Source organism: Taudactylus pleione, unplaced genomic scaffold, assembly GCF_031769625.1.
Source record: "Taudactylus pleione unplaced genomic scaffold, aTauple2 ptg000442l, whole genome shotgun sequence".
In the NCBI taxonomy this organism is placed as follows: Eukaryota; Metazoa; Chordata; class Amphibia; order Anura; family Myobatrachidae; genus Taudactylus; species Taudactylus pleione.
The window spans coordinates 5276408-5293899 of NW_028284844.1; the positions used below are offsets into that span (position 1 = coordinate 5276408).

Consider the following 17492-nt stretch of genomic DNA (forward strand, 5'->3'; position numbering starts at 1 on the left):
TATGGGTGCAGGGTGTGCCGTGCGGGGCCCGCCTGGACCCAGGGGCCCGTGTTCCCCGGACACCCTGCACCCTTTGTAGATACGCCCCTGCTCCTGGCCGTTCCGGGAGAGTAGGCACATATGGATTAGACTATTACTACTTACCAACAATACATAAATGTATGCAGAAACTGCAGTTTCTACATAACTTTATAAAACAAATAACGATAAATAGGCCCTTACATCCTTTAGCCACTGAGCCGGTGCATGGAATCATGCCACGGGCCAGGTGAGGCGCTGCCTCAGCGGACGTACTGTATGAACACTGCAATCTCATCATATAATTTGATAAATATGAAGTTGCAAAGCCCAGAAAATAAGAAACATATGGTAGGAATTGCATCTGACTTGCAGGACATGGAATCCCGCTGCACTTACACTATGTTTGGAGCGATCGCATTAAAGCCCTCATTATAATAAGCATTACTGATACGCCTCAACAATATGCTGATGTCTGCAAAGCTTGGGGAGAAATTAACGACGGAGCTCAGTATAAGCAACAAGCCTGGAATACAGCACATTTTCCAGTCAACAAGCTCAATCCCAACAAAACAAACGGAATAAGAGTTTCAGTTCTATAGAGGGTATGTATTTAGCCCAGCTATTACTTGATAAGGGATCCTGTTGCCACTCTCTGTCCTGGCTGCAGTTTGTGTATTCCCTGCCCCACCTTAGTAACCTACTAGAGGGAGGGAACAGTCACCTCTTTCTCTGTGTGCTGCTGGAAGCATGGAATCTATACGCAGAATCTCAGCTAGCGTACAGCATCAGGTACATGAATGAGCCACATCAGCATTAGTAGAATCCTCGGATCATATTGGGTCCTGTTGCTCCTGTGCCACCGGATGTATACGGGGAGAGGTAGGGAGGGCAGTATGGCTGCAATAAATTCATTATTATTAATATCATGTGTGAATTGCGGACAACTTTATACTATTGTATTCGCTAGGGGCCTGATTTTGAGTCGCACGCAAGGCGGGCGCAAACGCGGATGGCTGCGCGGGAGCAAGGTTTACTACGCCACGCCAATATCCCTAGGGCATAATGCGTATAGTCGCTATTTTTGTATTTGCAGTCGCAGCCGCCATAATTTGCATCGGCGCTTACAGCTTCTCATCAGAAACTGGCGTCTCTCCATCATATTGGGGGTAATCTGCATAACATGAATTTATGACGTGAAAACACAACTAGCGATAAGGTCCACTTCATATTTGGGAATAGTTCTAATCTGAATTACGTAACAGAATCAACATTATTAAATTCATTTGTTTTATTTTAGGTGAACTGTTTATCTAACACAATGTCTTGTAGGTGTCGGCGGCAGCTAAATTATAAGATCCGTTTTTGTACTGTCCGGATTTGCTGAGCAGAACTCTTGCTGGGACAGTTTATCGATGTCTCACATCAGGAACCCTCGGTCGGTTGGCGATACAATGCCAGAAACTATCGTAAAGATCATTGGAAGCAAATACGTTCGGTATCCTGTGGACAAAGCTAAGCAGTAAGTGTAATCATTCTATTTTTTGGTCTGAAAATCGAGGAGATAAATTGGTGGGGTGAAATAAAACACTATGGGGTCTATTCATTATGTCAATTATCAGGGTCCAAGATAATTAACTTTCCTACTCAGTGCGAGAGCCAGAGCGAATCATCATTGCTCTGGCGCGGAGACAGCTGATCCAAAAATCAGCTGTCTCTCAGAACGGTTTCACTGCTCCATTCAGAACTTAGCACTGCCAATTGGGATCATTAGTATAATTTTCTTGCATTGGTATAAGAAACAATGGGCCTGATTCAGACCCACTCGCGAGCGGCTGTCCGCTCGCAAGTGGGTCGATGTTCTGCACTGAGCATGCGCACGACGGAGGGAGCTCCGTCGTGCGCATGCGCCAGACGCGACGAGCGAAGGACTTTCCTTCGCTCATTGTGTCTGATCAAAGGGGGCGTGCTGTCGATGTTGATTGACAGCACGCCCCCTTTGGTGGGCGTGCCGGGGGCGTGCCTCCCTGACGGGAGCGTTCCTAAGGGAACGCCTACCATCAGAAGCCGGCCCACTGACATCACTAGTGATGTCAGTGGGAGTGATTTTGGCTCTGATAGAGCCAAAATCACTCCGGGCCTTGCGGTTGAAAACCTCAACCGCAGGCTCCGGCTCGCAGTTTCGATGGTCGCGATGGTCAAGACCATCGCGGCCATCAAACTGCACGCTCGTATAGGCTGTGGGTGGTGACCCACAGCTATACGAGCGTCCAGGAGGACGCTCCATAGTTATGGAGGACGGCCCTCATTCAGAGCATGCGCTCTGCTCAGAGCGTACGGCTCTGAATGAGGGCCCATGATCCCTATGGCTACTAGAGATGTGCGCCGACCCCCATGTTTTGGTTTTCTTTTTGGATCTGTATCTCCTTGTGTTTTGGATCTGGATTTGGTTTTGGTTTTGGATTTTTTTCCAAAAATTGATAAAACAGCTAAAATTCACATATTTTTTTTTCTTTTGTTCCTACAGTAACATTTACCTCAATAACATTAATTTCCACTCATTTCCAGTCAATTTTGACCACGTCATAGCTGACAATATTGTTTTAATTTGGTTTAGGCCCAAAATTTGAGCCAGCTGGCTGACTAAGCTAAGCGGCAGCAGTGGGCGGCTCAAACATGTGGCAGTTCAACTTCCAACATGGCACATCAGGAAACAAATGTTTTTATTAATCAAGAGGAATGAAGGAGTTGGAGTATGTATGTAGTTGAAGGCAGGGGCAGGAAGCGTTGATTGGTAGTAAATTTAATTTAATTTTTTCATTCCAAAGCAAATTTATGAGGGAGGAGGGGAAGGGAGGAGGTGAGGCATTTACAAAAAATATTTTACTCATTCACATCAGTCCTTGCTCCAGAAGAATCCTTGAGCGCTATGCCTGCTGCTGCCTGGAGTGGATTTTCATCCCAGAAGGGGACCAGGAAGTCTACTAGTGGTACTTTTAAAAACAGTTGACTGTTAAACAATCCTGGGAGAAAGTATGACAAAAGTCACCCAGATGAACAGCTGTTTACCCCAGCCTATACCATGACCCCAGATTATACCAGCACCCAAGCCTATATCGTCATCTCATCCTGTGTTGTGTATAAATTACAGCTGCGCTCCCTGTTAGATTGGGGATTCATTGTCCACTTTAGTGGATGTGAGCTCCATTCTCATCCACATCACCACACCCCCTACACATCTTCTGACCTGGACTACAGAAGGAGCAGCTGCACTCCGGAATATGGTTGTATGGAGTTGCCCCTCTGACTTGCTGAAATTCAGATAAAGGGGCCATGAATAGGGACACTATATCAGAGAAAGCAGTATAAGCAGCTTTATTCCTTTTTTAAACCATATCCTCTAATTTCACCTCTTGAAAATGTTTATGTGAATCTCAGCTAAGGCATTTGTGATGTTATTATGTTTTATAAATTACGCACGTTATTTAGCACTTTGTTGTGGTCTTGTAGTCGGCGTGTAGACTAATCATTTATTCATAATTGAGAATTTTACACTGTGGTTCCACTTACAGTGTCACAAGATTATTTATGAATAAGAAAAGAATAACAAACTGCGATACCACATACAGTGTCACAAGATTATTTATGAATAAGAATAACACACTGCACTACCACTTACGGTGTCACAATAATTTTTATGAATACACTGCATTTTCCACTGACAGTGTCACATTTTTTTACAAATATAATGCCTTTCCACTAACAGTGTCACAATATTTTTAACGAATACACTGCGTTTCCACTAAGTGTCACAATATTTTTTACAAATACACTGCATTTTCCACTTGCAGTGTGACAATATTTTTTTTGTGAATACACCGCATTTCTACTAACAGTGTCACAATATTTTTTACGAATACACTGTTTTCCACTTACAGTGTCACAATATTTATTATACACTGCGCTACCACTTACAGTGTCACAAACAATACGTGTATGAATATTACACTACGGTCTGACCGGCAGCGTCACAGTAAAAAAATATTAATAATAATATAGTACACTGGGGTACAGCACAAAAAAAAATATATATTTTTTTAATTAATTATATTATTAGCTTTTATTTTTTTTATACACTGGGCTCCCTTGGATGGACACAGAACCCCCTGGTTGGACACAGCAGCCCCTGACCTTGGATGGACACATAAACCCCTGGATGGACACAGGAGTCCCTGCCCTGGATGGACACAGCAGTCCCTGGATGGACACAGCAGCCCCTGCCTTAGATGGACATAACAACCCCTGGATTGACACAGCAGCCCCGGGATGTACACAGCAGCCACTGCCCCTAGATGGACACAGCAACCCCTGCCCCTGGATGGACACAGCAGACCCTGGATGGACACAGCAGTCCCTGCCCTGGATGGACACAGCAGTCCCTGCCCTGGATGGACACAGCAGTCCCTGCCATGGATGGACACAGCAGTCCCTGCCCTGGATGGACACAGCAACCCCTGGATGGACACAGCAGCCACTGCCCCTGGATGGACACAGCAGCCACTGCCCCTGGATGGACACAGCAGTCCCTTCCCTGGATGGACACAGCAGCCCCTGGATGGACACAGCAGTCCCTGCCCCGGATGGACACAGCAGACCCTGGATGGACTCAGCAGTCCCTGCCCTGGATGGATACAGCAGCCCCTGGATGGACACAGCAACCCCTGCCCCTGGATGGACACAGCAGACCCTGGATGGACACAGAAGCCCCTGCCCTTAATGGACACAGCAACCCATGGATGGACACAGCAGCTCCTTGATGGACACAGCAGCCACTGCCCCTGGATGGACTCAGCAGCCCCTGCCCTGGACAGATACAGCAGCCCCTGATTGGACACAGCAGCCACTGCCCCTGGATGGACACAGCAGCCAGTGGCCCTGGATGGACACAGCAGTCCCTGCCCTGGATGGACACAGCAGTCCCTGCCATGGATGGACACAGCAGTCACTGCCGTGGATGGACACAGCAGTCCCTGCCCTGGATGGACACAGCAACCCCTGGATGGACACAGCAGCCCCTGCCCTGGATGAACACAGCACCCCCTGGATGGACACAGCAGCCACTGCCCCAGATGGACACAGCAGTCCCTGCCCTGGATGAACACAGCAGCCCCTGGATGGACACAGCAGCCACTGCCCCAGATGGACACAGCAGACCCTGGATGGACTCAGCAGTCCCTGCCCTGGATGGACACAACAGTCCCTGCCGTGGATGGACACAGCAGTCCCTGCCGTGGATGGACACAGCAGTCCCTACCCTGGATGGACACAGCAACCCCTGGATGGACACAGCAGCCACTGCCCTGGATGGACACAGCAGCCCCTGGATGGACACAGCAGCCACTGCCCCGGATGGACACAGCAGACCCTGGATGGACACAGCAGTCCCTGCCCTAGATGGACACAGCAACCCCTGCTCTGGACAGATACAGCAGCACTTGGATGGACACAGCACATCCGTTCACTACACTCTCCACAGCCGGAGTGACATGGTGCCGATGACCGGGGACCTTTATAGTATCCAAAACCCGCGAGAATCCAACAGTGGGAGGATGACGTGTTGCCTCTTTTTGAGATCTGAGTCACGCAGGAAAACCGGAGCCTTGCTCTGTTCTCGCCTCTGATCTGAAAGTTCGGGTGGGTCCGGTTCTCTGAGAACCAGACCCGCTCATCTCTAATGGCTACATGGATTTTCTGAAAAGTTTTCATCAACAAATAGATCTTACTAACTGCTTTGGGGCTCATTTATATTCGGCGGTAAGTCAGGTTTATAGCACGCCTCTCAGATGTAGCAGTACACCCCCATCACATGTATGACACGCCTCTCAGATGTAGCAGTACACGCCCATCACATGTATGACACGCCTCTCAGATGTAGCAGTACACGCCCATCACATGTATGACACGCCCCTCAGATGTAGCAGGACACGCCCACTTTACCATCGCGCTTATAGGTGCTGCTTACACAATCTCCCTGAAGTGCTTTTTCAAAAGTAGGCAAGTATGCTCTATGGGCCTGATTCAGACCCACTCGCGAGCGGTTGTCCGCTCGCAAGTGGGTCGATGGTGTGCACTGCGCATGCGCACAACGGAGGGAGCTCCGTCGTGCGCATGCGCGAGACGCGACGAGCGAAGGACTTTCCTTCGCTCGTTGTGTCTGATCAAAGGGGGCGTGCTGTCGATGTTGATTGACAGCACGCCCCCTTTGGTGGGCGTGCCTGCCAGACGGAGGCGTTCCCAAGGGAACGCCTACCGTCAGAAGCCGGCCCCACTGACATCACTAGTGATGTCAGTGGGAGTGATTTTGGCTCTGATAGAGCCAAAATCACTCCTGGCCTTGCGGTTGAGAAACTCAACTGCAGGCTTCTGCTCGCACTGGCGATGGTCGCGATGGTCAAGACCATCGCGACCATCATCCTGCACGCTCGTATAGGCTGTGGGTGGTGACTCACAGCTATACGAGCGTCCAGGAGGACGCTCCATATTTATGGAGGTGGGCCCTGATTCAGACCGAGCGCTCTGGTCAGAGCGTCCGGCTCTGAATCAGGGCCTATATACGCTTGGTTAAATAGCCGCCATCATTATCGGAGAGCGCATGCGCAAGCCCTATCCCTGGTGAAAGAGATGGGTCTGAAATCAGACGGGGCTCTGTGTACACATAACGGAGCATAGTCCCGAATTCAACAAATAAATGCCCACAATAAGTCTGAATGTGAACACCCATTACCTCCAAGTGACACCCATTCAGCCATAAGGGCAGATATGACTGAGATGTGTATGACTCAGAACTCCCCGTGGATGCGTGCTCTGGGATACGCACTATGTGCACTCAGTGCTAACAATTTTAAGATCCATCTGCAAAATGGACGAGCGTGCAACTCTGTACGAGCCCCTTTACTCTTAACTAATTATGGTCCTGATTCATTACGGATCGCAAATGCGCACACGATCGGCCAATTGTTGCATTCTGTGCATGCGTATGCATTGCATGTGCGCGAACCAGCCAGTGACTACGCAGACCCATTGCAGCGTTGATAACAGGAAGTGCTGGTTGTGGGTGGTGACGGGGGGGTGGTCGGTGAAACACAAGCGTGCCAGTGCGTTTGAACGCTGTTGCAGGGGCGTGCATAAATTATCCACTGCGATGCCTTCCGCAGCCTGAGGACTCATAGCGTGAGATGAAGTTAGCAATTTCTGAGTAAGGTCAGAGCTTGTGCCAGTGTGCGAGAGGCTCCGATGTGACTCAATGTTACCGATGGTTTGCAGTCTTGCTAAGGATTACGGATGTGTGTAAGGTAAAGTGGGCGTCCTTATGTTGTGCTGCTGCTGCTTATTGATCACAATGGATTAGCATATCATCGCAGTGAGACTGCGTGCACAATCGCTATTGCAATCGCAGTTGCGATCCGTAATGAATCAGGCCCTGTCCATTATGCTCTTTTTCACTCCTCTGGAGCATGTTACTGCAGAACGGCTCTTTTTTAACAGAGCAGACACAGAGGGACTAACAGGCTGGGAAACTTGCTCTGCCAAAATACACTTTTTTCTACATATATTATTCAGCTCAGTAACACACAGCCTCTCATATACAGGATATGTAGTGTATGTTAATATGAAATTCCGATTCTGCTTGCTCTTTTAGGAAGCCCTGGTTGGGCTTGAAGTAAAAAAATAGTAGACCAAAGGGATTGTGCTGCTACAGTGCGCCCCTAGTAGACTTGTTTAAAGAATTTTAAAGGGAACTATGAACAGTCTTCAGTCTACTAAATGCTTAGTTTTAAGGTAACAGAAGATGTTGCGACTTTGTAGCTACCTTGGAGCCATAATAGACTAAAAATTTACAGTATATTCCTTCAAAACCAGAACAATTGAGGCTCTGTGTATTTAGTAGATGGCAAGAAGACTTTCACTGAGAATAAAGGGCCTGATTCAGAGCCGGACGCTCTGACCAGAGCGCTCGCTCTGAATCAGGGCCCTCCTCCCTCAACTTGGAGCGGCCTCATGGACGCTCGCATAGCTGTGGGTTACCACCCACAGCTATTGCGAGCGTCCATGATGATGGTCGCGATGGTCAAGACCATCGCGACCATCGGGCTTGCGACGAGACCCTGCGGTAGGGTCTCAGTGACCGCAAGCCCTGGAGTGATTTTGGCTCTATCAGAGCCAAAAGCACTCCCACTGACATCCCTAGTGATGTCAGTGGGGCCGGACCCAGACGGTAGGCCTTCCCATGGGAATGCCTCCGTCTGAGCAGCAACACCCCCGGCACGCCCACCAAAGGGGGCGTGCTGTCACTCACCATCGACAGCACGCTCCCTTTGGTGCGAGACCCATAACGACGGCTTGGCCGTCGTTATTCGGGTCTCGCGCATGCGCACGATGGAGCTCCCTCCGTCGTGCGCATGCGCAATTCGGCACCATCGACCCGCTTGCAAGCGTCCTGCGCTCGCGAGCGGGTCTGAATGATCCCCAAAGTGTTTCCAAGTAAATTATTCTGTCACTGCTGAACAGACAATGAAGGAAGGAAAATAATTTGATGTAATAAACCATTGTAATCACAGATGCCCAGTCAGAAATGATGATTTAGGAAACCATGAGTCGGAAATAAGGAAGATCTTCAGTGGGATCCGCAACGTAGAATCCTTCAGGCAGAACTTGCTCAGAATGGACCGGTCGTCCTGTGGCCTCCTCTCAGTCTCTGAGGTAAAGACCTGTGTTCTACGTGACACAGGCTCTCCACGTGGCCCAGCCAATAGTGGTTTCCAAGCTCCAGTTGTTATATTGCCTTCCAAGAAGATTAATGCGACTCTTTCATTTACCATTGTTTAACAAAGTAGGGGCCGTATTCTATTAGCCACGAAAAGTCGGAAAAGTATCGCCTGTCCAACTTTCCGCCTACATCTCGTGTTACACATGCGAAAACTTATGCAGCGCTCCCCCGCTATTCGCCGTGTTCAATTCCAAACCACGCCAAAAACGGAATCCGGCGAATGTGAAATAGGTGGAAAGTGCTGTGAGAATTGGGGAAACCTGCCCGACACACCCAAAAAGATGCACTAACATTGGGGATCACTATAGATGAGTACTAATAGCCCTGATAATGGTATTTTGTGTACTATGAAAGTGCTTTTTTGGGGTGTTCCTCATTTTTTATTTTTTTTTAGAGATTTTTGACACAGTTGTCCTTTGGGGGGCTGTCCCTAGGGTTCTTGGTAGTTTCCCCACCTTTGCACCCCAAAATAAACAAATTCACTTTTTTTCACCTGCTATTCAGAGGTGAATCTTTTTCGCCTATTACAATGCATTGAGTTTCCGGGTACACGAAAAGTCTTTGAAATTGAATACGGCGATAAGTTTCCGACACGTGAAAAGGCGTGATCGGCGATACTTTTCTGCCGATCTCGGCTTTTCGCGTCTAATTGAATACGGCCCTAAGTCGCACACAGCTCACCTGCGCTCTTCCCCCATTCCTGGGTACAGCTGTAATGTTTATTAGGGGATGCGGTCAGAATGCCGACCGCTGGGATTCCGGTGGTCAGAATGCCAACGCCACCGGCGCAGGCATTCCCGACTGCCAGGATCCCAAAGGTAAATACTGGAGTTAGGGGGAGGGGTTAGGGTTAGGCACTAGGAGAAGGGTTAGGTTTAGGCTGTCAGGGGGAGGTTTAGGGTGAAGGGAGGGAGGCTTATGTTTAGGCACTAGGGGGGTAGGTTAGGTTTAGGCTGCGGAGATGGAGGGTTAGGGATAGGGGTTAGGTTAGGAGTACTTACCATTAGGCGTCGACATTGAGACTAGGTCGGGATTCTGCCCGCCAGGATACCGAGCATCGCATCGGCATCCCGTACCTATATCGTTTATTAAGAAGGGTCATACTAGCAGCAAGATAGAAAGTTAAGTTTAGTGTAGGGGTGGCCCCCCAGCTGTTGTTGAACTACAAATCCCAGCATGCATTGCAACATTTTTAGCATGGCCATATAGCAAAACTATGGTAGGGCATGCTGGGTTGTGCAGTTTTACAACATCTGGGGGGGGGGCGCTCATTGCCCACCCCTAGTTTAATGAAATGGGTAAATAGATAAGGATAGAGGGCCTGATTCAAAAATGGAGAGAAATCCTGTCAAGGCCGCAATTCCGTACGCAGTGGACATGTGAAAATATGGTAATGACTTAGCTGATGTCTTGTGCATTGAGACACCCACCCCCGGCGTCTGGCATCCACCGCTTACGTACAAAAACAAAGACATCAGTCGCACATAAAACCTTTACGTAAACCTATGCTGTCTCAGACAAAGCGGCTCTACTAAGACATCGGGGCCTCTGCAGCTGCGAGCAGATTCATAGGGGCTCACTAGGGTACGCCCTGAAAACGGTCCCGACATGCTTGCGTTTATTTACTAACCACCCCGTTACCACCCCGAAACGCTGCCCACCTGTCACTCACTTTGCAAATAAATCCTCTGTTGGTAATGCCACTGGCACATGTGCAGTGGCAAAAAATCGCTCCACTGCAATTGACATCGACAATGCATCCACCTTTGAATCAGGCCCAGAGTTAAAGCCTGGACCTCACTCAGCATCTTTGCACAAAGTGCACCACCACCTGGTAATTGGGCAGTTCATGCTCATCTTTACACAAAGTGCACCACCACCTGTAATTGGGCAGTTTCATGCTCATTCAGGCTGTAACCCCAACTCAGCACCGAAGGCAGATACAGTAGCAACTTGACACTGCCCAGAGGTTGCTACAAGGAAGGGACCTATATAGAGTTGCACGCTGACCCCCTTGTTTTGGTTTTGCAATACCACCCTAATGTGTTTTGGTTTTGGATCTGTATTTTCTTTTTATTTTCTTTTTATATAAAAATAAAAAAAACAACTAAAATTACGTCATTTTGACCTGTTAGCATGCACACCAAAACTCAAGCTTGGTTTTTAAATCCGAGTTCCGAAACGCAGCAAGATCCGGACCAGGAGTCCGTTCGACTCGGTACCCCAAAATGATTCCGAACTGGGACTCGGTTCGACTCGGAACCCCTAAGTTCGGTTGTTGCCGCTTCTCTGAGAACTGGACCCGCACATCTCTAGTCCTGTAGTTCCCAGGGCCCCAGGAGTCAGATGTCCCATCAGGGGTATTCATGTCTGTGAGGTCCTCATGGCTTCAATACTCTGATGATATAGCACAATAGAATAGTGATAAAATAACACTCTGCAAATAATAATTAATATTGTTCTATTTATTTTAGTTTCAAAGAGCGTGTGAGCGTCACGGGGCATCTGTTTCCCTGTCTGTGCTGATACATCTCCTGAAAGATGATGCGTTCACTGAGCGGGGCAAAATACGGCAAGTTGGCGTTATAATCCACTTTATAGGGGAGATGGATCAAGCCTTGGAAAGAGATAAAAATGCAACCAATCAGGTTCTAACTGTCATTTTAAAGGCTGTGCTAGATAAATGACAGTGAGAAGCTGATTGGTTGCTCTGGGCAAATTCTCTGCGTGATCTCTCTCCAAGGCCTGATACGTCTCCCCCTGTGTGTTTTACTCTGTGATTTTCACCATTTTTACTTAAACTATATTTGTTTTGCTTGTTATTTTCCTGCCCCACCTCTATTGTTAAATTGCTTAATCTAATTGATTCAATTGCTCATAATATCATAGGCCCTGATTCAGACCCACTCGCAAGCGGCTGTCCGCTCGCAAGTGGGTCGATGGTCTGCACTGAGTATGCGCACGACGGAGGGAGTGTCTGATCAAAGGGGGCGTGCTGTCGATGTTGATTGACAGCACGCCTCCTTTGGTGGGCGTGCCTCCCTGACGGGGGCGTTCCCACGGGAACGCCTCCCATCAGAAGCCGGCCCACTGACATCACTAGTGATGTCAGTGGGAGTGATTTTGGCTCTGATAGAGCCAAAATCACTCCGGGGCTTGAGGTTGAAAACCTCAACCGCAGGCTCCGGCTCGCAGTTTCGATGGTCGCGATGGTCACGACCATCGCGGCCATCAAACTGCACGCTCGTATAGGCTGTGGGTGGTGACCCACAGCTATATGAGCGTCCAGGAGGACGCTCCATTTTTATGGAGGGCGGCCCTCATTCAGAGCGTGCGCTCTGCTCAGAGCGTACGGCTCTGAATGAGGGCCATAATTCCTGCACATTCAGGGTTTTATTCTTTTAACTCCAACCAGAGGTCATTTATGAAGCACAAAATGTCAGTTAACAAAAAAAAATGTCTGTCTCAGATTGCACCAGGGTGATTAAGGACCTCATTCAGAGTCGGTCGTACGCCTAATGACCAAGAAACTGAAAAAGGAAGCAATCGCACAGCCGGTCGGTCGCAACCAAAGTGACGCCCATACGTGAACAATGCACCTCCTCTAGCTAACGAGTGATAGCAGCTAGCGATCGAGTCAGTCGTCAGTTGTTGTCAGTCGCTGTATGTTAATTTTCTTCTGATGGTTGCGGCCGCTTGTGTTGTGTTGAAAAGACTGGCGCAGGCTAAATAATGCAAATTACCCCAAAAATTAACAAAAAAACGCATAGAATAAGCCATCCCCATGAAATTTATTTATTCTTATTATTCGCTAATGCAAATGCAACTGAATCAATTACAAGCCAATTAGCAGTGTTATTAGCTTCAACAAACGATTATTAGCTGCTTGCATTGTGTGGCTCAAAATAGAAACATCAATCCTAACATCAATAACATTCGATAGTATCGATTGTACTCTGGGGCTTGAGAGAGCACATACCCAACCTCAAGCTGTACGATCAGCCAGGCCTCTAACCTGCTCGCAGAGTGACGTTTTACTACTTCCGGCCTTCTATGTCAGTCGTGGCAGGTAATTTATGTACGCCCCTAAAACGCCCTCAAAACGGTGAGGAACGCCTGCGTTTTCAGACCACCACCCCGTCAACACCCACAAACGGCTTTTCATGTCAATCAATTCGTAAGCCGTATGATCTACAGCATTTTGGATCGCAAATCCTCGTACGCACATGCGCACAACTAACCGTACGCATGCGTGGTTTGGAAATATCGGATGCGTACGACCGAACGGCCGCTTACGACCAACTCTGAATGAGGTCCTAAGTGTCCTCAACAAAAGTGCATGGGTTACAGAGGCAAGATGGCGCTGTTTCTTAAAGACCATACATTTTACAGGAAGGAGATGGGCGAGCGTGGCCATCGGTGGTGTCCATTGATGGTTACAATCGTAGGGTCCATCAGTGGTTACAATCGATGGCACACAAAATAAACATATATGGTGAACCATCGATGGTTTGCAGTCCTCGGTGGCCACCGCTGCTGAGGGCACAGCAGGCCGCAGGCCAATAAAAAATGGGGGTTGGGCTTAGCGGGCATAGGGAGTGGGGCTAAACTGTCCTGTCAAGGTAAAAAAATACTGCTTCGACTCATCCATCGATGGCAGTGAACCATTGGCTCTCTGCCTTAGATGGCAATAGCGAAAACCATTGACCATCGACAGTTAACCATCGATGATTGCTAACTTTCGATGGTCAATGGCCATCCCTAGAAACAAGATTCCTTTATGTTAGATAACGGGTAAAGAAGACACATTGATGGATAGCGGTCCCTGCTTCAGGACACATGACCAGTTCTGCAGACCAGGTGCCTCCTTAAAACCAATAACAATTATTTGTCTGTTTTTACAGATGGAAAAAGATTGTAGCTTTGCTACATGGAGCTGACCATCAAAACAAATCTTCCCAACAAAAAGATACAGGTAAGCAAAGGCTTTAATGTCTATAACATGTACATAAAATTAATAGAATTCATTAATTATGTAGGATCAGTAAAACTCCAATATTTGACCATTTTCGAATACGAACCATGAATGATATAATTCGCTCCATCCCACGTATGAATCCACCAATCCGCATAGTGGATTTCTGCGGTGCAAGTCTGCCAAGCTGTCAGTCAGCTGGCGTAATTTATGAATGTGCAAAATAACATTAGTATGAACTTTACTGGCCAATATGGCAGCAGCTTTGGGGTGCAAAAGAAGGTTCTGTAAAAATGAAATTAGTTGCATATTAGGTGGATGAGTGCTCTTAGGGTCTGATTCAGAGCCGCTTATAAGCGGACGCTCGTTCGCTCCGAGCGATGTTCGCACAACTGTGCATGCGTATGGGTTGTAATACGCATGTGCCAACCAGTCATTGCGGTCAGAAATCGTGTGTTAGCGAGTGCCTGCTAATCTGAGTGACAGGATAAGGCGTTTGTGGGTGGTAACAGGGGAAGGTGCTTGAAAACGGGGAGTGGAGATCCGAACGCAGGCGTGCCAAATTGGTCAAAACGGGCGTTTTAAGGGTGTGCATAATTAACAAAGCAGCGTCATCGGCCACGTCACTTGGTTGTTTCTTAGCCTGAACTGGTCGCATGATTGCGGTAGGAAAATCCAACCACAAGCACTGCGAGCAGTTCAGACGCCTTTCGATGTACTCGATTAATCAAATAAATAGCGGAGATGACGTAGGATGCGAGCGGCCAGGGGGCGTCTTTACAAAATAGCGAGTGCGTATTTCATTCGCTCGCTCAGACATAGAGGCGTCAACAGACCGCAAAGAGCGAGCGCTCAATTTAAATAGCCGGTCCCTTTTTCTAAACGAGCGAGCGCAAATAGCGTCCGGCTCTGAATCAGGCCCTTAGTTTTGGACTTTAATAGGAGATTGAGATTTAATTTTGAGGGGTGGGATTATTTAAATGAGGTGGGGAGTGGATCAGTTAGGGAGATGTTCTGCAGATTACAGTTAGTCCAAATCCTTTTCTTCTCTGCTAAATGACACATTCTCTCCAGACAGTCAGAGGTTCTGTTAATAGGATGTATTTTGTCCCTTAAAGTTACACTTATACGGAAAATCAGATTGCCGGCCGCAGTTCATCCCATGTCATTACAACATTCATAAAACACAAAGTGAGACGCGTCATACAGACAGTCCTTGTTGTAGGGGTGTGCACCGGCCACTTTTCGTGTTTTGTGTTTTGGTTTTGGATCTGGATCTTTCTTCGTGTTTTGGATCTGGACTGGTTTTGCCAAAACCACCCTTCCGTGTTTTGGGTTCTGGGTTTTGTGTTTTGGATCTGTATTTTTTTTGAAAAAAAGCATAAAAACAGCTAAAATCACAGAATTTGTGGGTTTTTCTGCTCCTATGCTATTATTAACCTCAATAACCTTAATTTCCACTCATTTCCAGTCTATTCTGAACACCTCACACCTCACAATAGTGTTATTATGTCCAAAAGGTTGCACCGAGGTAGCTGGATGACTATGCTAAGAGATACGAGTGGGCGGCACAAACACGTGGTCCATCTAGGAGTGGCACTGCAGTGGCAGACAGGATGGCAGTTTGAAAAACTAGGCCCCAAACTATACATAATGCAAAGAAAAAAAAGAGGTGCAAGATGGAATTGTCCTTGGGCCCTCCCACCCACCCTTATGTTGTATAAACAGGACATGCACACTTTAATAAACCAAACATTTCAGCGCCAGGATCTGCCACACGACTGTGGCTGAAATGATTGGTTCGTTTGGGCCCCCACAAAACAAGCTGGCAATTAATCTGTCCCTGCACAAACTGGCTCTACGGAGGCAAGATGTCGTCCTCATCCTCCTCATCCACCGATTCCTCACCCTCTTCGGTGTTGTGTACATCCTCATCCTCACAGAGTATTAATTCGTCCCCGCTGGAATCCACAACCACAGGTCCCTCTGTACGTTCTGGAGGCTGGTCTCCCTGGAAGAGTTGATAATTCATTTTATGAACATCATCTTCTCCACATTTTGTGGAAGCAACCTCCTACGCCTTTCGCTGACAAGGTTCCCGGCTGCACTAAACACTCTTTCGGAGTACACACTGGAGGGGGGGGCAACTCAGGTAAAATAGAGCCAGTTTGTACAGGGACCTCCAAATTGCTTCTTTTTCCTGCCAGTACAGGTACGGACTGTCTGACATGCCTACTTGGATGCTGTCACCGATGTAATCCTTTAACAGACAGACGCACGCTTGTCGCTGCTGCTTTGAGGATGCAAGTGCGGCTACAGCCCACACAATTCACAAAGACAGAAAAAAGAAGAAGAATATTTTTATTGTTTGTGTAGCACACTTTGAGGGTGTCACCACCCTTTAACAGACAGACGCACGCTTGTCGCTGCTGCTTTGAGGATGCAAGTGCGGCTACATCGCACACAAGTCACAAACACATTAAAAAAATAGTTTTTTATTTTTTGGAGCACTTTGAGAGTTACACCACCCATTAACAGACAGACGCACGCTTGTCGCTGCTGCTTTGAGGATGCAAGTGCGGCTACAGCCCACACAATTCACAATTCACAAAGACAGAAAAAAGAAGAAGAATATTTTTATTGTTTGTGTAGCACACTTTGAGGGTGTCACCACCCTTTAACAGACAGACGCACGCTTGTCGCTGCTGCTTTGAGGATGCAAGTGCGGCTACATCGCACACAAGTCACAAACACATTAAAAAAATAGTTTTTTATTTTTTGGAGCACTTTGAGAGTTACACCACCTATTAACAGACAGACGCACGCTTGTCGCTGCTGCTTTGAGGATGCAAGTGCGGCTACAGCCCACACAATTCACAAAGACAGAAAAAAAATGAACAATATTTTTATTGTTTGTGTAGCACACTTTGAGGGTGTCACCACCCTTTAACAGACAGACGCACGCTTGTCGTTGCTGCTTTGAGGATGCAAGTGCGGCTACAGCCCACACAATTCACAAAGACAGAAAAAAAAAGAACAATATTTTTATTGTTTGTGTAGCACACTTTGAGGGTGTCACCACCCTTTAACAGACAGACGCACGCTTGTCGCTGCTGCTTTGAGGATGCAAGTGCGGCTACAGCCCACACAATTCACAAAGACAGAAAAAAAAAGAACAATATTTTTATTGTTTGTGTAGCACACTTTGAGGGTGTCACCACCCTTTAACAGACAGACGCACGCTTGTCGCTGCTGCTTTAAGGATGCAGGTGCGGCTACAGCCCACACATTTCACAAAGACAGAAAAAAAAAGAACAATATTTTTATTGTTTGTGTAGCACACTTTGAGGGTGTCACCACCCTTTAACAGACAGACGCATGCTTGTCGCTGCTGCTTTGAGGATGCAAGTGCGGCTACAGCCCACACAATTCACAAAGACAGAAAAAAAAAGAACAATATTTTTATTGTTTGTGTAGCACACTTTGAGGGTGTCACCACCCTTTAACAGACAGATGCACGCTTGTCGCTGCTGCTTTAAGGATGCAGGTGTGGCTACAGCCCACACATTTCACAAAGACAGAAAAAAAGAAGAATATTTTTATTGTTTGTGGAGCGCACTTTGAGGGTTACACCATCCTTTAACAGACAGACGCACGCTTGTCGCTGCTGCT

The 17492-nt window shown here is 47.5% G+C and overlaps 1 protein-coding gene across 1 annotated transcript in view; it reads left to right on the plus strand.

Annotated features, from left to right (window-relative positions):
• Nucleotides 1–731: 731 nt before the first annotated feature.
• Nucleotides 732–17492, plus strand: part of CUNH1orf87 (chromosome unknown C1orf87 homolog) — a 32671-nt gene continuing 15910 nt past the window's right edge. Inside the window, exons 1-5 of the mRNA XM_088447826.1 lie at nt 732–810; nt 1351–1540; nt 8637–8778; nt 11320–11417; nt 13750–13820. Of these exons, the coding sequence (XP_088303952.1) occupies nt 1434–1540; nt 8637–8778; nt 11320–11417; nt 13750–13820 (418 nt within the window). The 5' untranslated portion in view covers nt 732–810; nt 1351–1433. The remainder of the gene's footprint in view (nt 811–1350; nt 1541–8636; nt 8779–11319; nt 11418–13749; nt 13821–17492) is intronic.